The following is a 23801-nucleotide window of genomic DNA, read 5'->3' as shown; positions in this document are numbered from 1 at the left end:
CCCAGCTATAAACTAGCCAAATCCTGATTATAGTGATTTCAACAGCTAAATTCGAATAGAACAAAATTTTGGCCTATTTATAGGTGTAATTTGAGGGTTAAATAAACACTTCCAAGATGGAAGGAAGTGAGGGTATGTATTTAAGGAGAATATTGATGGATGTACAGTTGGGGTATGAAGAAACACGGGTCACTCTGTACCTGACTGGCCAACATATCAGTGGCAGTCTTTCAGTCCCTTTTCCTTCAGGGTCGGTTTGTTCCTCTCAAAACAAAACAGCTTAACTCCAGTGCCACATGTAAACCTTTCCCCTGACTGGCAGGGCTGGAGGGTGGGCACTGCAGGGGAATCCTTCAGGAGCCTACATCCTCCCGGCAGCAAGATCACTAGACCCACCATCACACTCACTTTACCACATCATGAGGAGGCAGCAGCAGCAAAGGAGAACCACAACCACTATTTCCATTCCTCCACTGACTATAGTGGGGAACTGCCTTTATAGTCCCAGCAGGCAGTCTTGTGACTCAGTCATCTGGCCCCATTCCCAGCTAGTTGTGGTGATCCTACCAGTCCCAAAACATATGTTCTTAAAGGGGCCATCCCTTGGAATAGAGCTATCTGGCCCACTGTCCCTGAAAGGGGAAGACTGCCCTGTTATAGACTCCAAACTGCTATCTGTAAAGGAATGTGTTCTGTGCTGTGTATGCATTAGTAAAACAAAGTGTAACCCACAGACCTCCTGGGTGTGGTGTTCTGTCCCTCTAGTGGCACCGAAACCACCTTGAGAGAGAGAGAGAGAGAGATTAATGAGTTTGCTCTACAGCCTTAGCTAACAGCCATGTGGCTTTTAGTTCATGCAGTAGATGCTCATGGGATTTGGCGTCAGAGGTCCCATCTTGTAACACCAACGAGACACCCCCCTCCCCCCCGTTGTCAGCAAATAGGATTGAACCTGGGACCTCAGAAGTTAAATGCATAGCCTCTACTGCATGAGCTAAAAGCCCTATGGCTGTTAGCTAAGGTTGTAGAGCAGACTCATTAATCTCTCTCTCTAAGTAGTCTCAGTGCTACTAGATGGGACAGAATACCACACCCAGGACGTGTGTGGGTTACAAAAGCGAATAGTCAGCTTGGGCTGGATTATGTGATAAAAGGGAAAAAAGTCATCATATACATGATATCATCACTGTATTTTATTAAATAGAAAAATAGCATCAGTATATGAACTTTTTAAATAACTTACAAACCATGTTTAGCCAAGAAAATAAATGGATTGCATGCTATCAAATACTTTTAACGGCTTCTAACATTCAGAAGACAGACTCTGAAGCTTTATGATCAAGGCTCTTTCAGAGAGACAGGTTTTACGTTATCTTATTGCTTATCAACATACTACACAAATCCTTCTTGTATCTGGTCAATGAGTCAACATCATCAGGACACCTCACTGAGAAAATGTCATTAAAAATGGTACAAAATTATTCCAAAAGATTTAAATTTGATAAAATCTGAGTCTTAGGCTACATCTATTTTTATAAACTTTATGCACCTGTCTTTACCATTAACTTAATGTTCTAGACTAAGCTTTTGTGCCTGGTCTCAATCACTGCAAGAAGTAAATAGCCATTAAGAGTAGAATTTGACAGCTGCACACAATTTCTAATAATCCAGTCAAAAAGATTCATGATGAGACATGTATTAATTGGTACACATTTATTTATTTCCATATTGGACCCTTAGGCTAAATGAGGCCTTGGTACTGAAGATTTTAATTGCTGGTATAGTGAGAAATATGGGAACCCCAGAAATCTTAAAGAAGATCAATATAATAATCTTATAAGAAAGAGCTGGCCTAATGTACTAGTTCTTGGTGGCTAATGCTTAAAAGGCCAGATTCTCATCTGGTGTAAATCTATGTACATAGAGTAATGCCAATTTACACCAGCTGAGGATGTAGTGCCATAACCACAGCCATTTAAAACATTTTATAAGATTCACCCCAGATAAGAGGACAATTCCAATATTTTATATAGAATTAGAACAAGCCTGCATTCTTATTAAGTAACCTTGAGCACAGTAGAAATTCTTCTGATGAATGATATAGCTGTTGTACACACAATTATACTATTTTGCTATTTTCATAAAGATTTTACTCTGATATTGAATATATATTGATTTTGTCAGAAATATATTTGAGTGGATTTGTTTCTTTAAAAGGTCCTTTTGCCATTTACTGTGCAGTCTAGAAACACAGGAAATGCCCTACAAGATGTCAACAGAAGTCTATCTAGTCTGGTATCCGGCCTCCAGTGCCAGATACTTCAGAGGAAAGTGCACTTAATTGTGCAATAAGATAGCCGTGAGCGGAGGTGGCTATATCTTCCTGACCCGAGCTGATCATCATCTTATGCCCTGAAGCATGAGAATGTAAAGCCCTTAAAATTTTATCCCATCTAATACTACTATTATTTATGTAAATGTCTAATATTTTTTAATCTTACTAAATTATTTGCCTGGATAATATGTGGGAGAGAGTTCTCTGGGTTAACTACACATTTTGTAAGACGCATGCTATTTCCTTCTATTTGTTTTCAGTTTTTGCCTTTTAATTTCAAGGAGTGCTCCCTTGTTCTTCTCCTATGGGAATTTGCACGATTGGGTCTTCTACAATATTTTCTCCATTAATTTACAGACCTCTCTGATATCCCTTTTCACAATTCTCCTGTCCAAACTGTGGTCCTGAGGCCCTGCACTTCTTATATAAACAAAGCTCACACTGATTCAGTGAGTGGGATCTATAAATAGTCCTACTCTTTTTAATCTCTCCTTGAATGTACCTCTTTGTACTGAAGTCTATATAATTTTCATTGTCCTTCTTTGGTCTCTGGACTTTTTGATTTCTGCAATGTACTTTTTGAGATGTGGTGACAAAAATATAACTGAGTAATCACGATGTGGTGGTATCACTGATCAATATAATGCAATAACAATACTTTCTGTATTAACACTCATAGTCATCTTCATATAGTCTAGCATCTTAAACATTCTTTTGACTTATGTCGCATATTGAGCAGATGTCTTCATTCAACTGCCCACAATGACACCCACCATAGAGCTGTTTCTTGACTGTTTACATATAATTCAGAATTTGTTGTGGGTAGTTTAATGTTTTCTCTTTAATGTGCAGTACATTGCACTTGTCTCTGGTGAATTATATCTGGTACCATGTTTCCTAATAACCCAGTGCTTCTGGAGTTCCTCAAAATCCTCCAAGAGCCACACTGTGGCAGGTCACAGAGATGTGCAAGGGGAATGGGAAGGGCAAAACAAGCCTCCCCATTCTTTCAAGGGCTGTCATGAAGTGAGCCACAACTGCAGTTCTTGTGCCCGGTGAGTGCACAGACGGGATGGGATTAGCATACCTAAAGTTGCTAGTCATCCCAAAAGTAATACAGAGGATCATGGCCCCATTTCCCAAACTGTATCTGGTCAAGAATAGTGTACATGGCACCCCTTAGGTGGTGTGGTAACAGGCTGGCTCCCACACAAAAGCCATGTACTCCCAAGAAGCATGCACTAGGATGTGGTCCAAAATATATGATTGTAATAGTTTGATGGCTTTGCCCTTGAAATGAGGTGATTTCTGCTGTTAATAAATAAATAAGTAATAAATTGCTCAAGTGAGTTTGGGGCTAGTGAAAGAGTGCCAGGTTGACACCTAAGGAGATGTGCTTGTCCATCCACAGAAGAGGCCCTGCTTGGGCAGCACATGCACTCTTTCACATTATCTCACCAATCTGCACCAGCCTTCTTTTGGAGGAATAATCTCTATTGTAGAGAGAAGAATTTAAACTCACAGGCCACAGTCAGACCTGGTGCAAGCAGAACAAATTCAGCCGCTCTGAATTTGGTGCCATGCCTATTGAATACTTGCCCACTCTGCTGAGACTGGTGACAGAGTGACAGTAATGTTGATGGCTGTGTAACATGGGCATCTGGAAACTGGACTGACATTATCAGCTCATGTCACATAAGCCACCAACACACAGCAGATAGCAGTGGTTTTTTTTTATTATGGGATGTTATGAGATGAGTTAGAACCAGTGACCTATATAAGGGTATGGTCCCAATCCTCGAAGGAGGTGATTGCCCACAGCTCTCACTGCATTCAGTGTGAGTTTAGCATGCTCTGCTCCACACAGGATGGGCACTGAGGACTTTGCAGGAATGTGCCCTTCCTCTTTAACCAGCATTACCAGTTTCTTTTTATATAGTATGGTTTGGCACAAAGCATGCTTATCCCTTAAAGCAGCGTTTCTCAAACTGGGGTCCACAGACCCCTGGGGGGCTGCAAGGGTATTCCAGGGGGTCTGCAGGCCCCACTGATCAACTCCTCCCCTTCCCTCCCTCAGGAGGAGTAGGGGTGGAGCTGGGGTGGGGCCTGAGCGGGGGGCTTTGGGGTCCACAAAAATTTTTTAAATCAAAATGGGGGTCCGTGGGTTGCTAAAGTTTGAGAATTGCTGCCTTAATCGAAAACTGCAGATTATTTCAATGAATTACGAAATGGCATGCAAACTCCGCGGGCTTGTTTGTGCACCTACTGAAGTTAATGGTAAAACTGTCATTGATTTTCAGTGGAAGCTACAATGAGTCCTGAGGCCCTAATTCAGCAAAGCAATGAAGCACACACTTAACGTGTAGCATGTACGTGAGTACTTTGCTGAACTGGGACCTCAGTTCTTAATTATAATTAGAAGCCCAGAATAATTAACAATCCAGAAGAGACTGCCATTTTAACTGCATTCATTGTAGCCCCTTCAGTATGGGTGGGAAAGAACAGTCCTCAAGAGTCACTATCAGCTACACTCAATTATTTGTATGGTGGTTTTAGAGCTACTTTATTAGCAGAACAAGGATAATGGATCTTACCTCTCCACAATTGCGAGGGCAAGATTCTCAAACTGTCTCCCTGAAACAAAACCATCTGAGAGTTGGTATTTGCTAGTGACCTAGCATATGTGCATACCTGGATGATGATCTATCTCTTCAGGGTTAAGAGAGGAGGAAATGTAATAGGAGTTGAAAACACTTGCCAGCTACAAGGGAAAGGGCTGCCTACAGCTATCAGGTACAAAATGGCCGCCTTTAGTGTGGAGCTACTAGTCACTCCCTGCTAACTAACAAGAGCATGACTTACACACTGGAGAGATCAGGAGTGACTAGGTTAATACAGAGGAAAGCATTCCTGGGGAAGTGACTGCATTCCTATCTATCTGTGGGGAAGGGATATGAGGTTTATGGATGTCATTTTCAAAAGCACCTAGGCAATTCAGGAGGCTAAGTCTCATTTTCAAAAGTGACTGAGGCACTTCAGAGCTTAAGTGACATTAACTTTCAATGAGACTTAGGCTCCTAAGCAACTTAGGTGCTTTGGAAATTTTACCTTGCAGTTGGAGCTTGGTGTGTGAGACAGTCCTTTGCTTTGATGTTAGGTTTCCACAATAAAAATTCAAATGCTTTTTGGACACCAACTGCTCAGAGTGTTTAAAGTTCACCAGCCCAGCAGTATTACCAGCTCTGTGTATACAAGGGGGAACTTTTGCTGGCACATTGGGGGAAGGCACTTGAAAATGCAACCCTGGAAACTTCCAAGTTTGCCATGCATTCAAATGGAGAACTGCAATTCTATGGCTAAATTGTGCCCTAATTTAACCCTGTGCAACCCCATTGACTGTAATAGGGTGAGTGGAGTGTTCACTGGGATGCCACAGGTGTAACTTAGAGTGAGTCGTGGCTCACTGGGCCCTAATCTACCTTGCATTAGCTATTGTTAATAACTATTTGTATTATAATAGTATGTAGACCGCTCATTTAGGACTGGGGCCTCCTTACGCTAGGTGCTGTTTATATCCTGCTGCTATGTAGCAGTACAAATGTATTCACATTCACGGAGACCGAGGGACAGACACCTCCAGTACATTGAAAGACTATCATGAAAATGCATTTAATACATTTAATAAATATTTAACTCTCCCAGGTACTGTGACTAATCAAGGCAGTTTACCATTAACAGGTATTGGTTGAACTTTCCTTGGGATGTGTATTTAGAAGAGAATCAAAGGGCATTTTTATCCCCATTTCTTTTCCCTGTGAGCCGTCTGACCTCCTGTATAACACAAGCCATAGAACTGCCCCAAAATAATGCCTAGGATGTAACTTTTAAAAAAAATCCAAACTTGATTTAAAAATGGTCAGTGATGGAAAATCCTCCATGACTCTTAGTAAATTGTTCCAATGGTTAATTACTCTCACTGTTAAAAACGTATTCTTTATGCTCAGTCTGAATTTGTCTAGCTTCAACTTTTAGCCATTGGATCATCTTATACCTTTTCTCATCCCCCACACAGATCCACAGTTAAAAAAAAAAAATCAACAGTCTGAAGCCTCAAGACCACTTACAGGCAAAGAGCTTATTGAAAAAGCTTTTAGTCACAAAAGGACATAGCTGTTCTCTACTGCAGTGCCCTTTCCAATCAGGTTAAAGAGTAAGGAGAGATAATTACACTTGAAATTACACTCAACAGGCAAAGTTAAATTAAACATTGAACATAAACATATTGTTGATGGAGGCGAGCAACATTCTGCTCTGCTCTCAAATGACTTGTTTTTAGGGCTTTATCTTTAGAACAGAAATCGTTGGTGTGAAGAAACATCCATGTATCTTCCGGAATACTTTTAAAAACAGAAATCTCCTATTTGATTTTTCCATTAAGTTCACCCTCCCTTCCAGCATTTAATGTGCAATTATTTTAAAAAAAGTGACTCTACAAGATGGCATTATGGAGTTCCATGTCTGGGTCTCAGTGAATCTAGTTCACATTTGTTGGATTTACAAGCACAAACATTTTTTCCCTAATGATCAGCCCTGCAAACTCACCCCAGAGAGCTGAAAGTCTGGCTGAGCCTTTCTGGCACATGCATCAGCACCAGCAAGCCAGGAGAAATTTTTTCAATACATCATTTTTAAATGAAAAATTCATTTTTCGGGACCCTATTCATAAAATACGTTGAAAAATTTGATTAATAGTTTTGGTTAATTTTTTTTGAAAGAGTCTAAATGTTTCATTTTGACCATTGCAAAACATTTTGTTTCAACATTTTGATTTGAAACAGCATTTCAATTTCAAATTTGGCCAGTTAAAAAACAAAACAACACCTGAAAGAGCTGAATTGAAAAGAAAAACTTGAGGGGAAAAATATTTTGAGTCGACCAAAACATTTCAGTCTACTGGAAACAAAATTTTTGCAAGTTTTTGTATTTGATGGAAAAAGAAAATTGGTTTGGTTCAAATCAAACCAGATTTCCCCCCCCCCCCCAGATTATTTGGTTTGGCCCTCAAACTGAAAACTCCATTATTTAATCACCAGTAATAAAGATTTTACAATTGGAACTTATTGTCATTAACTATTCTGTTGATGCACAAGCTAGAACAGAATCTAACTCACTCTTGTAGCAGTAGCCATTGGTCAGTGGACATTGACATCTGTCACGTCACAACCATATTTACATGGTGTCAAAATTAAACCAGAGCTTTTGCAAATATGATGATTTATTTCAGCTGTTCTCTTGAATAGGTAAGTTTAAGTACCCACACCTCAAGCCTGGCACAGCCAAATAAGGGAATGGAGATGCCAGTGCAAATAGCAAAAAAGTTGATTGGAATAATAATAAAACCCTGCCAGATTAAAGGGATCCTAATTTAACAGCAGTAGACTATTGCAACAGTCCTCACCCTTTTTTACAAGGATTACCAGTTCAGTGACATTGAGTAGAAGGACAAAAATCTTAGTGTCAATGTGGAACAAGTTCTTTATCCAAAGACAATTACAGGTAGTTACAAAATCACTACACACTCGCAGACCTACCAAGGGAAGAAAAAAAAAAAGCATAGTAAAAATGCCATATTGTTGCTGTCATTACAAGTGGGAAAGAATATTCAATTTCAAACAGACAATGGCTGAAAAACTGCTACAGTAACAGCTATACCATCTACATCAGAGATACCCCTTTCATATAATCACTTTTTTTGACCACAACTATACTTTACTGGGAGAAGTGGACCACTGTTAAAACCAGCCAGGCCTATGCTGCTGTTAACAATACCTGCATTACCTAAGCCATTTTGTTCCATTCTTTCAAGGATAATAAACTACTCGCCATAGCACTCTGAGGCTAGGAAAAAGCCTTAATTTATCAAAGTTATTGAAACTTACCAAATTATTGTCTACAAAATCCTTTTTTCTCATGATGATAATAGTTTAGAAGACCCAGGTGCTATGAAAGGACCAGCTTTAATTTAAAAGATGGGTTTTTCCCAGAACTAAGCCCTATTATTTTGTAGCCCAGATTTAGATCTCATGGTATTTATGCTCAGGCGAAGCTCATCAACAGGGAGTGAGCAGGGTCTATTTAGCATCTGAACAGCTGCCAGTGAGGGCAAACCACAATGGCCAGTACAGTTCTTTGCTTCTGCGGATTATTTTAAAGTGAATTTAGTTCTTGTGCTGGAGGAAGAGCCCAACAAGAAAGCTCCCATTGGTTTCAGTGGGAGCAAAATTAGTCCCCAGCCTAGTCTAAACCCAAAACTTCAGTACACACATGCAGACCCAGTGCAGGGTTCTGCAGCTTGCCTGCCAAAGTGCCTAAACCCCATTCTGGAGGGAACACCTGTAGGGGCAAGAGGGGGAATTTAGACTGACTGACCTTTTCAGTCCTTGCCTTCTCTAATAAAACTGCCAACAAGGATGTTAATGAGGGACAGGGACACCTGTCTGCTAAGCACTAGACTGAAAACAAGCCTTCTCATTTTCTACAGACACCTCTATCTTAGAGCTGCACCGGTGTCCAAATGTGAAGGACAAAGGGACAATCCTGTTCTCTCGTCTGTGGTGTCGTAGTATGGCCAGGATTTCAGTGTGGGGAGAGAATGCATAGGTGCCGCACACCCCCTAGCACTGGATTCCCAGCTCTAGGGGAGCTTCCTGCACAGCTGCATAACAAGCAGTTTGGGGGTGGGGTGGGCAGGGACTGGTGGATCTTCTGGACGTGCTGCTTCTCAGATCCACTCCCGCCCCCCATGCAGTGTGGGTGCAGGGAGCGTGGGGAAGGCAGCCACAGGGCTGCTATAATGACCAGAGTGGTTTCATGTTCACTACATAGACTGGGAGAGGATGAGCGCTATTCTCAATAGTCCCGCTCTCCTCAAAGCTCACTGGTAACAGCCCCACTACTCAGGCAGTGAACTGATTCCTGGAATTTGGGCCTAAATGTGCAAATTAAGTATTCTGGTTCTTTATTTTTAATTGGAATTGACCATTCAGAAAACCTTTCCCTATCAGCTAGCAGAAGGAGAACCCTGTTGCTGAATTCTTCACGTTAGAAAAAGGGAGAGCAATTTAGCAGCACAAAATAGAAACATTTTTCAAAGAATGTCATTTTTGTTTTATTTTCTCCACGTGCATAATTTTCATTTCAGCGTAACAGAGAAATGTTAAGTATCTCCAGTGCAGACTACAAACAGAAACCCTGCGTGTTGTCTGATTGCTTAAAAGACTGTGAAAGAGAGACCCACTTTTATCAAGGCATTTCAAAGATAAAGTTTGAAAACTGGGCCACCTTGAGTCTGTTTCTCTTACAACCTCTGCTCAGACATACAAGCAGACTTACTAAGAAAGCCATGGTGAATCTAAATAATGACACATATCTGACATAAAAGGTGAGGCTGTCTATTCTGCTCTTATGAAACTTTCTCTTTATAAAAAGCTAGGAAGACCATGGAAGAAATAAAAAGATTTTATTTTAAGCAAGTCCCACTGGTGTGTCATTCAAATCCTTGTAAGCACATTTATCCTGCAAATTTATTGCAAATAATTCCAGCTGAACAGAACTTTGTTAAAAGATTATAACAGAATGATAGAAAGCCAAAATCAAAAATGGCTTATCTATTCCATTCCCTATATTTCCTGATACTTTATATTGATTAGTTTTAAATGTCTGAAATGACAGGACTTCTATCTGGCCTATATAGTGCAAGTGGGCCTACAGACATTACACTCTGCTTTGCTGCAGTGGGAAACTTCTGATTACAGGGATCTACAGCACCCTGGGGCTTGATGCGGCAAATTCTTACTCCCCCATGCCTGATCCTCTTCCCATTGAAGCAAATAGCGATTTTGCCATCGGCTTCACTAGGAACAGGATCAGGTCCTTAAGACAATGAGTCTACCCATGTGAGTAATGGCTTTACAAAAATGGGACCTTTGCTCTTCAAATGAAATGTAATCTTTCAGGTGGTAAGCATGAAGTAGGTGAGGCAAAAGAAGGCAATTGAATATAAAGGCAGTGCTACCACGAAAGAACTGGAAAAAGGGGGCGGGGGGGAGGGCGGATTCCAATTGTGCAGTGCAGGCAATGCACTATAGTGGATCCCTAGACAGACAGTATACAGATACCGTTTAACAGTATTTGCCGCCCAAATGAAAAGCATCAGGTTAATGATGCTTCATAGCTTCAAATGTAACTGCACAAATGAATTTTCACTCCTTGGAGAAGCCTGGGAATCTGTGGGGAACACAGCACTCCCCTGGACTATAATTATGCTGACAAGAGATGAGAACTAAGGTCATTTTAACCACTATGTTGCTATCTCAACAAAGACAGTGATATTTGCAGACTGTATTTCCCTTTGTACAGGCACTGAAGGTGAGTGAGACCAAAAAATGCAATATCCTCCACCTTGAAATGAGCTTTCAAAGGGAATGTAATCAGCCTGCCTGAAAGCTCTCACACCTTTACTGTAATCTGCTTCTCCCAAAGAATTAAAATATGAGAAATAAAACCATCCTGGTCCTGATGGTCGGGGCCCCACCTTCTGCTTGCTATTCAATTTCTAGATATCTCAAATGCAATTAAAATTGGAGGAGGGCAAGATTAACTGAATGAAACAGTAACTCATGCTATTTTGGTCCAGGTGAAACCTTCACTACAAAAGGCTTTTAAATAAATGACTCCAGCACTGCAATACTTGAAAGCGTTGGTCCCAATAGTCACATTTTTCAGGGGCACTGCCAGGTCAAGTTAGACTTAAAATTTAAGTTTTGGCTGGAATTTTTGAAGGTGCCTAAGAGAATTAGAGGTCCAACTCCCACTGAAAGTCAATGAGATTTACGCAGCTAATTGACTTAGTAGGAGTTAGATGCCTTTGAAAATCCAAATCCCACCCTTTGTAAATACAGGGTGAGAGCCTCAGCTGGTGTAAACTAATAGAACTCCACTGATACCTATTTATGCCAGCAGAGGATGCAGGCCACAAAGTTTTACAAAACACAAAATCAATCGAAAAATGTCAAAGAACTATTGTTTGGTTAATTCCAGTGATAACTAGTTTTTGTCTGGCATTCAATGGGTATAACCCTAACACTGCAGCACTATGCTAGAGCACAAGAACCAAAGAGTGAAAATGGCTAGATATTAGCTAGTGTTGTTTTCACTTCCCAAGCTGAGTGAACTGCAAAAAACTAAACTACCAGAATAATAATTAAAAGGAAATTAGATGGTTAAATCTCTTCCAGTTTTAGGCTCTGATCCTGCAGTTCACTGTGTAATCTATTGCCTTCAGTCATGCTACATATGGGTTCAAGACCTGACAATTGCAGGATCAGAGCCTCACTTTTGTAAGGTTCTCTTAAGTGGCACATGTATTTTTTAAAATGTATGATCCAAATCCTGTTCTCCCCAGTGCAAATCCACTCCAGCAATGGCGAAGCACCAGTGTAAATGAGAGCAGAATTTTGACCTAAGGGCTGAGACATACAAAGCTACCTAAGCGATTTAGAGGCCCAGTTCCCATTAAAATTAAAAGGAATTAGGCATCCAAATCTCCTATGTGGCTTTGAAAATCTCAGCCATGATTTTTAACCTGAGAGTGTCCTTTTAATTCTCCATTGCTATTTTAAAATGACATTTACCTCAAAACACTCTGTGGTAGCCTAGAAACGATTTGGCTCACAAGAGAGGCATTTGGCACCTCTATGCTAAGTTCTGGGCTTTGGCACATTGATGCTGATGTTTGCAAGCAGTTCTAAGCCCTCACCAGTACCACTGATGAAGTGTAAATATGCCCTGTTGTAGCTGAGAGTTTCTCTGTCCAGTGCTATTAGTGTAACAACTATTGTAGTATCATTGAAGATGGGACTGAGTTTTTTCTTTTCAATTCCTTGAATTTCATCTGTCTACAGATGTTTTCTCTAACAATCCTTCTCTTCTTAGAGTCAGACATGCCAACAGTCATTGTTCAGCAAGGCTTCTAAAGCCTAAGAAACAGCATGCTATTCTAGCATAAATTGGTAGAGACAGTAAATGCACTAGACCTTCATCTCTGGGATCTGGATTCAAATCTGGACTGGGGTGACCAGATAAAATGGGTGTGATAGTTCCATCTTAATACATAATGGACATTTGATCAGATCATAAAACTACTATATATGTATATATATATGTATACCTCAAATTAAAAAACATAATAAGAGAACCAAAAAAGAGCCACTGTGGCTAAACAAAAAAGTAAAAGAAGCAATAAGAGGCAAAAAGGCATTAAAAAGTGGAAGTTAAGTCCTAATGAGGAAAATAGAAAGGAGCATAAGCTCTGGCAAATGAAGTGCAAAAATATAATTAGGAAGGCCAAAAAAGAATTTGAAGAACAACTAGCCAAAGACTCAAAAAGTAATAGCAACAATTTTTTTAAGTAAATCAGAAGCAGGAAGCCTACTAACAACCAATGGGGCCACTGGACGATCGAGACACACAAGGATGAGAAGGCCATTGCAGAGAAACTAAATGAATTCTTTGCATCGGTCTTCACGGTTGAGAATGTGACGGAGATTCCCAAACCTGAGCCATTCTTTTTAGGTGACAAATCTGAGGAACTGTCCCAGATTGAGGTGTCATTAGAGGAGGTTTTGGAACAAATTGGTAAACTAAACAGTAATAAGTCACCAGGACCAGATGATATTCACCCAAGAGTTCTGAAGGAACTCAAATGTGAAACTAACAGCTTCTGTACCAAATGACTGGAGGATAGCTAATGTGACGTCAATTTTTAAAAAGGGCTCCAGAAGTGACCAGACATTACAGGCCGGTAAGCCTGACTTCAGTACCGGGCAAACTGGTTGAAACTATAGTAAAGAACAAAATTGTCAGACACATAGATGAACATAATTTCTTGGGGAATAGTCAACATGGTTTTTGAGGGAAATAATGCCTCACCAATCTACTAGAATTCTTTGAGGGGGTCAACAAACATGTGCACAAGGGGGATATAGTGTATTTAGATTTTCAGAAAGCCTTTGACAAGGCCCCTCACTAAAGGCTCTTAAGCAAAGTGAGCAGTCATGGGATAAGAGGGAAGGTTCTCTCATGGATCGGTAACTGGTTAAAAGACAGGAAACAAACAGTAGGAATAAATGGTCAATTTTCACAATGGACAGAGGTAAATAGTGGTGTCCCCCAGGGATTTGTACTGGGACCAGCGCTGTTCAACATATTCATAAATGATCTGGAAAAATGGGTAAACAGTGAGGTGGCAAAATTTGCAGACAATACAAAATTACTCAAGATAGTAAAGTCCAAAGCAGACTGCAAAGAGTTACAAAAGGATCTCATAAGACTGGGTGACTGGGCAACAAAATTGCAGATGAAATTCAATGTTGATAAATGCAACGTAATGCACATTGGAAAACATAATCCCAGCTATACATACAAAATGATGGAATCTACATTAGCTGTTACCACTGAAGAAAGAGATCTTGGAGTCATTGTGGATAGTTCTCTGAAAACATCCACTCAATGTGCAGCAACAGTCAAATAAGCTAACAAAATGTTAGGAACCATTAGAAAATGGATCGATAAGACAGAAAATATAATAATGCCACTACATAAATTACTGGACATGTTTACATTTGAATACTTAATGCAGTTCTGGTTGCCCCATCTCAAAAAAAGATAGAATAGAACTGGAAAAGGTACAGAGCAAGACAACAAAAATGATCAGGGGTATGGAACAGCTTCCATATGAGAAGATATTAAAGGCTTTTCAGCTTGGCAAAGAGGTGACTAAGGCGGGATATGATAGTAGTCTATAAAATCATGAATGGTGTGGAGAAAAAGTATTCTTTGCTCCTTCATGTAACACAAGAACCAGGGGTCACCCAATGAAATTAATAAGTAGCAGGTTTAAAACAAACAAAAGGAAGTAGTTCTTCATACAACGCACAGACAACCTGTGGAACTTGTACTATAACAGGGTTCAAAAAAGAATTAGATAGCTTCATGGAGGATAGGTCCATCAATGACTGTTAGCCAAGATGGTCAGGGATACTACATCATGCTCTGAGTGTCCCTACCCTTTAACTGCCAGAAACTGGGAGTGGACGACAGGGGATGGATCACTCGATGATTGCCTGTTCTGTTTATTCCCTCTGGAGCACCTGGCATTGTCCACTGTCAGAAGACAGGATACTGGGCAAGATGGACCATTTATCTGACCCAGTATGGACATTCTTATGTACTGTGCCTTGCTTTCACGACCATGACATTTTCTCATTGTTTTTTTAAGAGTGATAAAGATTCCTTTTTGACAATGAATAACTGGGGCTAAGTATCAGAGAATAAGATTCCTTAGCTAAAGAGAAACACAGCAATTGTCACATACTTGGGGAACATTGGAAACAATCCAATGGCCAGTTTAGTGATCTGCCACTTGGATACACCACATTCTATGAGCTAAATAACCACCGCCATTCTCTTATTCAACTCTACAGATTGTAATACTTTACCAGTCTCCTCTACCATACAATTCTTATATTCTTTTTCTGTTTCCTTTCCCATCACTGCTGTCTAAGACGTGTATGTCTATAAACAAAAGCTATTTCTTTTCTAATTTAGATACCACATTATGTCTAAACTATCTTGTCTGTGTTTCATTTAGATTGTTAGCTCCTTGAGGCAGAGACCTGGCCTTCCTCTAGGTTTACATAACACTGAGCAGCGAATGGAATAATGGCATTCAATAAATAATAAATTGTTTGCCTATATATTTACAGTCACATTGTGCCCTTGTTTTTACTCAGTTGAGAAAGAGAATAAGTGGAGTAAATTCTCCCCTCTTCCCCATCTTGCTCAGCAGAGTAAGACCTACCTGGCTCTTGGGTCTGGCTCTTGTGTCAAGCAAGACCCATGATTTCCAGATGGTCCGACCTATGAGCAAGTGCGTGGGGAGGGGATGGAGAAGATAGGGAGTTGCAAGAGCTTCTCCCTGCCCCACTCACTGGCAAGAATAGCTTGCCAGGCACAAGGGGAGAAGCAAGCTGCACCCTTTCAAGGGCCACACTTACTTTGCCTCTTCTGAGGGCTGCACCTGAAGGCCTGAACTAGCCCTAAACCGTTTCTGATCATTTGCAACATCAGAATTGCTTCCATGATGGTGAACCCCATGATGAGAGGCACTGAACAGAGGCATCAGTGAAAGAATCCAGAAAGAGGCAGCCTTCATAGAACTATTTTCTTTACATCCAAGTATCTTAACATGCAGTAATAATCAGAAGAGGAAATTCAGAAAATAACGCATAGCAATGTAATGGAGCTGAGTATTATCTTCTAAAATGCATCAATGGCAACTCATTGCTGTTTTTAAGAAACTAGAAGTCAAATCCTGCTTGCCTTACTCACACAAGTAGGACTGCTGGTCTTGATTCTGATCTCACTTACGTTTACGCAAATAAGGAGTGATCCCATTGTAACCAATGGAGGTGCCAGCTGTAAAAAACAGAGTGAGATCAGAATCATGCTCATCATCTTCAAACAGAGCTACTACTTGTGTAAGGAAGATGAGCAGGATTTGACCTTGGATTTGGACTCTTTAGCTGTGGAATCCTACAAACAGCTTACTATTCTTTACAATGTAATTGTTAAATAGACAGTGCTGATGTGCAATAGCTTAGGACCAACATGTTGGTTTTGTTTTTAAAGTGTTGAATTACAAAACCCTATATGAGATGTCATCATAATATTTTTAAATTCAGTTTATATTTAAAGTATGTAAGTATTCCCCAGCAGTGTTATGAATCCAGACACAAGAGCAATTGGCGAGGCAGAAGAACCAGAACATGAAAGGGATTCCTAACACAAATGAAACAGACCAGTCCACCTACATTGTTCCACATAAATGAAATGAAAAAAAGAAATTGCATAAATGGTGAAAAGTACATTAGATATTTAAAATGTCTTTAAATTGTAGTAATCTAAATGGTATTATGGGTACCGCAAGTAAGACTTTGTTTAACTCTATGAGCCTATATCCAATTCCAATTATTTCAATAAACACTAGAACAGGCCCTATGTCACCAAATTCCGCTCATTTACTTCCACATACCCTCACTAACTTTAATAGCATGGATGTAAAGGAAGCAGAATTTTGATTAGAATTTTTACTTACTTAGCAATATCCTTTTAATTTAATCCCTTATTTCTACTGTTACCTAATGCAAAATGCCACCCTATATCCATTAACTTATCTAATTTCCTGTTTGCATGTTTTTCTGACCATTAATACAGTTCTCATTTAGGTCTTCAGCCAGTTCATAATGAGCACTCAGATCCTTTCATTTAGCAAAATGGTGAGTTATAAATTTTCCATTTTCTTAATCAAAACCCTATCATTATCATCACCAAAGGACAGAAAACAGGAAGAGTATGATACTTACACAAATGTTAAAAAAGGACACTGTCAAAAGTGTTTTTCATCATTTCTTACATTTCTTGTGCTAATGGTTACTTGTAATAATGCCTTGGAATGTTGAAGTTGCAATCTGTTTCTGCAATGAAACCTGTTCATTGTGTAAACATTCTTATTAAATGTTCATGTTATGTCAGTGCTCATTGACTGCAATCAGGATGGGGCACTGTACACACAGTATTAGAAACAGTCCCTGTTTGTTACTGTAGGGTTGCTCATCAGATCTGTCTATCCATATTTAATTATTTTGCTAAAGAAAATTTAATTGATCTAATTTTTAGAGGAAAAGTTGACTTAGCAAGTATTAAATGTACTTTGCAAACGCACATAAGAAAGCAAAAGTAGGTCTAATTTTGACTCTACCATTTTTGACAATGTCCTTCTAAGGGGAAGACTAAATTACACTCTCAGGGTCAACTTCTGCTCTCAGTTACACCAGTGTAACAGCAGAGTAATTCTACTGACTCTGATAAAATTACTCCAGATTTATACCACCTTATCTGACAGCAGAATTTGGCTTTACCGAAATAGCTGTTTTGAGAATCTGTTTTGAGAAGTTAGATTTAGAGATTTCAGAGTAGCAGCCGTGTATATATATCTCCTCAATATATGTTCCATTCTATATGCATCCGAAGAAGTGGGCTGTAGTCCACGAAAGCTTATGCTCTAATAAATTTGTTAGTCTCTAAGGTGCCACAAGTACTCCTGTTCTTCTTTTTTTTGTAGATTTAGAGAGAAATTATTTGATTTTCACTCACTTAAATCAGGAGTGCAAGAGTATAGATGGTTTAGAGAAAGGCTTATAATGGTTCCTCTTTTGGTTTCAGATGGGCTACATTCAGAAACCAGGTCTAAAAAGAATGGGACAAAAACCAAACAAACAAAAACCCCAATACCAACTTTGAACTAAATATCAGTTCAATACAGAATTTCAGTCCAGTGTTGTGGAAGGTGATTTTTCCCAAGGCCATCAATTCCTTATTCCTGAAACTGAACTTAACATAAATACAGGAACAACAGGCCATAAAAAATTGGTGTTGGGGCTACATTATATTTAGTTTGAAATGTATCCTTCAGTGACCTGTTTAGGGAGCAAATGGAAGGGAAGAAAGGAAGATAGAGATCTGAGTAGTGCAAAGAACAACAGATATTAACTGACAGTCCCTCCCCAAAAAGTGAGAGACCTTCTAACCAAAGGGGTTCTGCTCATTTAGCTCTGCTTCTCTGATGACATTCATTCCCTAGTTACTTCTATACTTGTTGATGCATTTCCCATTGTTTTGATTTTTTTTTTTTACCTATCCACGCTTGTCTCTGCCAGCCTATTATTCATAATCGCTAGGGCTCCTACCCCGCCAGAGAATCCATTATGTTTAGAACTAGAGTTCAACTGCCTTGGGTAGCCATTGGCAGTTTCTGACAGCTGTTTCTGCATGATGGCCAGTGACACTTTGTTGGAGGCTAAGAAATCTTTCATGGAGATCATCTCGCCAGACAGCCGGCGTCCATCTGTGTCGCTCTCATTGACGCCATCAGTCTCAATGGAGATGTTCCGCCGGCTCCGCACATTCCCTGGCATCACAACATTCCTCCGTGACCTAAAGAATTTTCTTTGGCATCTGGGGCAGCACCTGCAATCCAGCTTCTTTAATATCCAGTTTATGGACTGTTTGATAACAATCGAGATCACATTAAATAAGGAATAGATACAGCAAACCCCCATGAGTATGAAGACAAAGTTGCCAAATCGGTAAAGGCCTTGGCTTTCATACTGGGCATTTTGGCTACTGACCAGGTCACCAAAACCAATAGTGCTGAAGGCCACGAAGCAAAAGTAAAGTGAGTCAAAGTAACTCCACCCTTCAATCGGTGTGTACATTGCAGAGGCACAACAGGAAATGATAAGTGATGCTACACATAAAATGAGCATGACATAGTACACAGATGGCTTCCACCCTGCCAAGCTGTCCACCTCAGAGTTCCCTGAGCCTCGCCGGCTGTCATGAGGGAGGACCCCTTTTCTCCTCAGCTGTCTCTCATGGCAGGATTTCATGATGTAGGCTATGACCGTGATCAAGCGCTCCAGGAACAGGTTAAAGAATAAAATGGTCCCTGCACATCCTATAAGGCCATAAAATATCAGAAAAATTTTTCCTCCAACGGTGGCTGGGGTGGTCATGCCGAACCCTGGAAGACAAAACAGAAGAGTTGAGTAAAAATAACCCCTTAGTTACAGCATCAAGGGTTTTGCCACATGCAAGCCAAAACAACTGGCAGGAAATCACTATGGCGTCTATTAGCTTTGAAAGAGTAGCTGGGAATTCTCTCCAAGTTCTACAAGCTTATGACCCACATTATTCCAGTGCAAAAAGTAAGCAGAGATCACAAAAGCAGAGTGGGTACACTTTCCCCTAATTAGAAATGAAATGAAATAAATGAAAGCAAATAAATTTGAAGAAAGAGCTGTTTAACCGAGGATCTGAGCTGCTGTCTGCTGCAGAGCTCACTTTACCACAACCCTGTGCTCGGCTCCCTGTTTCAGAGCTAATCTTCTGAATTACTACGCTGACCTCTTCTCCCACTCTGTTCTGCTTCATTGGCCTGAAGTCTATAAAAAGTCCAGTGAAGTCTATACAAAAATTCCCATTTACTTCAACAGTCAATGAATGGATTAATCCTCACGGTCAGACCTGTGTCGATGCATTACCAGATTTTCCCTTCTTTCCCACTAGCCCAGGCTCTGCTCCACAGTTCAAATCTGTGCTGGAGCATTACAGGAGCGGCCCTGCTTTCCTGTCCTCTGCTGTATTGCTTTCCAACTCAGATATGTTTTGCAACTTTGCAAATATTCCCACATGGATTTTTTTTCTTTCTATGTCTGAAAATACCATTTTTGCTTGGGGTTAATATTTATTGAAAAGACAAAATTGCTGTAAATGGGATGTTTATAAAGAATCAAAATGAATAAATTTGTCTTAAATATGATGGGCATATTAGAGGTAATATACATGTTGAATATGTTTGCTGTAGTTTGAACAGGGTCTAGAGAAGCTGAACAAGTGATTAAATAACTGTCCAATTAAGTTAAAGCAGGCTTGCTGAGAGAACAAAAAAATAGCACATTGAATAAGACACACATCGGCATTTGTTCTCCTCTGTCTGTAAATGCAGGATATTAACTGCATGAAATAAAAGAACCAGAGAACTGAATATAAGGGAAATGTATTCAGTATTTCGAAGTGCATTGCTCTTGTGCCGGGAAAGACAAATACAGGATGGGAAGCTGGGAACATCCCTGTTTTTACATCTACAGCAGGCTGGAAGCAGGGCCGACGAGAGGGCGGGGAAGCCGGTACAAATTACCGGGGCCCGGCAGTCCGGAAGGGGGCCCGGGGTCCAGCTTCCCTGCCCTCTCGTTGGCCCTGTTTAGCAGGTCCGCCCTTGCTGGAGGGCCCGAAAAAATTTTTTCACCGGGGCCCGAACCCACTCTCAGCTGCCCTGGCTGGAAGGGATGGAGGTCATCTGTAGATACACAGCAGACCAAACTGCAAGTGGAGAGGAAGAGGATTAGGGTTAGGGTGCACAGGATAATTCTCACAGGACACAGCAAAACCTGTGGCTGGCCCTAGGTAGTTAAGGCAGATTATTCTAAACTGTGTCGACGTTAGTGATGCGGCGTAACATCTGCTAGAGGCTTGAAAACATTGAAAACAATGTGAATTTTGCCATTGACTTAGTGGCTAGAGCCTGAGCCCAAACCCATAAAATTCATATCCCTTGTCATTTAAAATTCCTATCTGAGTCCACATTTCCATAGGTGGAAGCCTAGCAGTAAAGGTTCTACAAAGAGACCCAACCAGTCAAGACAGGAAATCCATTATGAATTGTAAATAATGGAAAACACAGGACATGAAATCAGAAAGCCAGTGAGCCCAGCCTCTGGTCCTTGTCCTTTTTTCTTTCCCACTGGGGCCTCAATTTAGACCTTTTGGAGAAATAAAATGCTTTTTTTTTCTTTCTACTTATAAATCTCAAAATGTGTTAATCGAAACTAATGATAATTTCATGTAGTGCTAGATTGGAAAACCTAAAAGCACTGTACAGTACAGATATTAATCTAAACCTAACAATATTGTCTTTTGGGGTTGTGGAAAAAATAAACTGTAGGCTTCTAGCTGCACTGCTAAATCAGTATACAAAATGGCTTGTAGTTCCATTCATGAAGAAATATTTTGGGCCAAACTGACCCCTGGTGTCACTCTATGGACTTCAGTGCATGATTCTATTTAAAGATACTGTCATGCAAACAGCCTACCTGGTCACTGCAAATACTCTATGATGGGAAATTGCTTCCCTTTTCTCTCTTGTTTTTTCTCTAGTGTGACGTCAGGGGTAGTGTAGATCATTCAGTGACTAAAGAGCAAATCAATAGAACTTATGTCTAGGTAAAAGTACCCATGCTTGTATACTCTGCAAACACAGCAGCTCTTTGCCAAAAATCAATCTCTTTGCTAGACCAGAAAAAGCTCTAAAACCAAAACTCCCTCTTCCAATCAAACAGCAACAAAACAGCATTGCCGCCTGTCGTCTGCTTTCATATACATTCTCCCTAAAACTTCAAAGGGTCTAGGTGGGGAACCTATTGTACCTGTGAACGAAATCAAAAAGACCATCTAGTGTCTAACCTCCCTTTGCTAAGCAAGCTAACTGAGAACCTAGCAACAGCAACCTCTGTCACCATCTGTCAGCTTCAGGTATCCTGGATAGAACTGATTGGAAAATGTTTTTTTCCTCCTGCAGCAGAAAATTTCTACTTTTAGGCAAAAAAAAATATATATTTTTTCAGCTGCCAACTGAAATACTGCTGCAGTGCCTCATGCTCCCAAGTCTCCTCGATGGGCTGGGCTCCCTGGTTGGACTACATCTCCCACGATGCACCTCAGGCTCCCTTTTTGGCGAGGGATGGTAGTACATCTTAGGAGATGGAGTCCTACCAGGAAGCCTGGCGCACAGAGCAGAACGGGAGCATGAGGCACCCGAACTACAATTCCCATGATGCACTATGGCAGCATTTCTGAATCAAAATATTTCAGTTTGTGGCATAAATATGTTGATTTTCAGATTAAACTTTTTAGTTTTGGGGCAGTTTTTTTTTAATGAAAAATGAAAATTCTGTGGAAAGCACACACTTTTTGTGAAAAAAATTTGTTTCTTCAAAAACCTAATTTTCTATTGAAAAACAGTTTTGATGGAATTTTTTTGACCAGCCCTAACACTGGATCCCTCCCAGCCAGGCTTCAGGCCATGCCATGATATAGAAACACTTGTTGCTCTCGTGGTTAACTTCCTTCTCTCCATAGACCAGTGAAGGGATCCATATTCATCCTTCTGGACCTCTCTGTGGCATTAGATATCATAGATCATCCTCATACAGCATGGATGCTTCAAGCTTGGGACCAGCTCTGGCAATACTGGAGCAGTCCCACTTCAGAAAGACTCTTTGCATTTTCTCCTCCTCTCAGACACAATCTGGCCCTTCATATTTGTACCAAGAAAACATACTTTTTAGAACTAGAGAAGAAAGTCATTTTGAACTGACCAAAAAAATTAATTTCAAATTAGTCAACAAAAACTTAAAAAACATATCCCTATCAGCACATTTTCTTATGGGAGTTGTAGTTTGGGCCCCCATTCTCTCATATGAGCCAGGCTCCCTAGAGATTACATCTCCCATACTACAAAGTGAATTTCCCTCTGACTGAGCTGCATAATGTATCATCGGAGTCACATGACTCCGGCTGCATTATGGCTGATGTAGTCTGACCAGGGAGCCTGGCTAATAGGGACATAGAATCATAGAATCATAGAACATCGGGGTTGGAAGGGACCTCAGGAGGTCATCTAGTCCAACCCCCTGCTCAAAGCAGGATCAGTCCCCAACTAAATCATCCCAGCCAGGGCTTTGTCAAGCCTGACCTTAAGAACCTCTAAGGAAGGAGATTCCACAACCTCCCTAGGTAACCCATTCCAGTGCTTCACCACCCTCCTAATGAAAAAGTTTTCCCTAATATCCAACCTAAACCTCCCCCACTGCAACTTGAGACCATTACTCCTTGTTCTGTCATCTGGTACCACTGAGAACAGTCTAGATCCATCCTCTTTGGAACCCCCTTTCAGGTAGTTGAAAGCAGCTATCAAATCCCTCCTCATTCTTTCTCTCCTGCAGACTAAACAATCCCAGTTCCCTCAGCCTTTCGTCGTAAGTCATGTGCTCCAGCCCCCTAATCATTTTTGTTGCCCTCTGCTGGACTCTTTCCAATTTTTCCACATCCTTCCTGTAGTGTGAGGCCCAAAACTGGACACAGTACTCCAGATGAGGCCTCACCAATGTCAAATAGAGGTGAATGATCACGTCCCTCGATCTGCTGGCAATGCCCCTACGTATACAGCCGAAAATGCCATTAGCCTTCTTGGCAACAAGGGCACACTGTCGACTCATATCCAGTTTCTCATCCACTGTAACCCCTAGGTCCTTTTCTGCAGAACTGCTGCCTAGCCATTCGGTCCCTACTCTGTAGCAGTGCATGGGATTCTTCTGTCCTAAGTGCAGGACTCCGCACTTGTCCTTGTTGAACCTCATCAGATTTCTTTTGGCCCAATCCTCTAATTTGTCTAGGTCCCTCTGTATCCTATCCCTACCCTCCAGCGTATCTACCACTCCTCCCAGTTTAGTGTCATATGCAAACTTGCAGAGGGTACAGTCCACGCCATCCTCCAGATCATTAATGAAGATATTGAACAAAACCAGCCCCAGGACCGACCCTTGGAGCATTCCGCTTGGTATTGGATGCCAACTAGACATGGAGCCATTGATCACTACCTGTTGAGCCCGACGATCTAGCCAGCTTTCTATCCACCTTATAGTCCATGCATCCAGCCCATACTTCTACA

At 40.7% G+C, this 23801-nt stretch overlaps 1 protein-coding gene across 1 annotated transcript in view; it reads right to left on the bottom strand.

Annotated features, from left to right (window-relative positions):
- Positions 1-2191: 2191 nt before the first annotated feature.
- Positions 2192-23801, bottom strand: part of KCNK13 (potassium two pore domain channel subfamily K member 13) — a 146301-nt gene continuing 124691 nt past the window's right edge. Inside the window, exon 2 of the mRNA XM_005285384.3 lies at positions 2192-19037. Coding sequence (XP_005285441.1) covers positions 18145-19037 — 893 coding nt within the window. The 3' untranslated portion in view covers positions 2192-18144. The remainder of the gene's footprint in view (positions 19038-23801) is intronic.

The sequence above is a fragment of the Chrysemys picta genome, chromosome 4 (assembly GCF_011386835.1).
Source record: "Chrysemys picta bellii isolate R12L10 chromosome 4, ASM1138683v2, whole genome shotgun sequence".
Lineage (NCBI taxonomy): Eukaryota > Metazoa > Chordata > Testudines > Emydidae > Chrysemys > Chrysemys picta.
The sequence above is the reverse complement of the archived record's forward strand: the minus strand, read 5'-3'. Positions and strand labels throughout refer to the sequence as shown.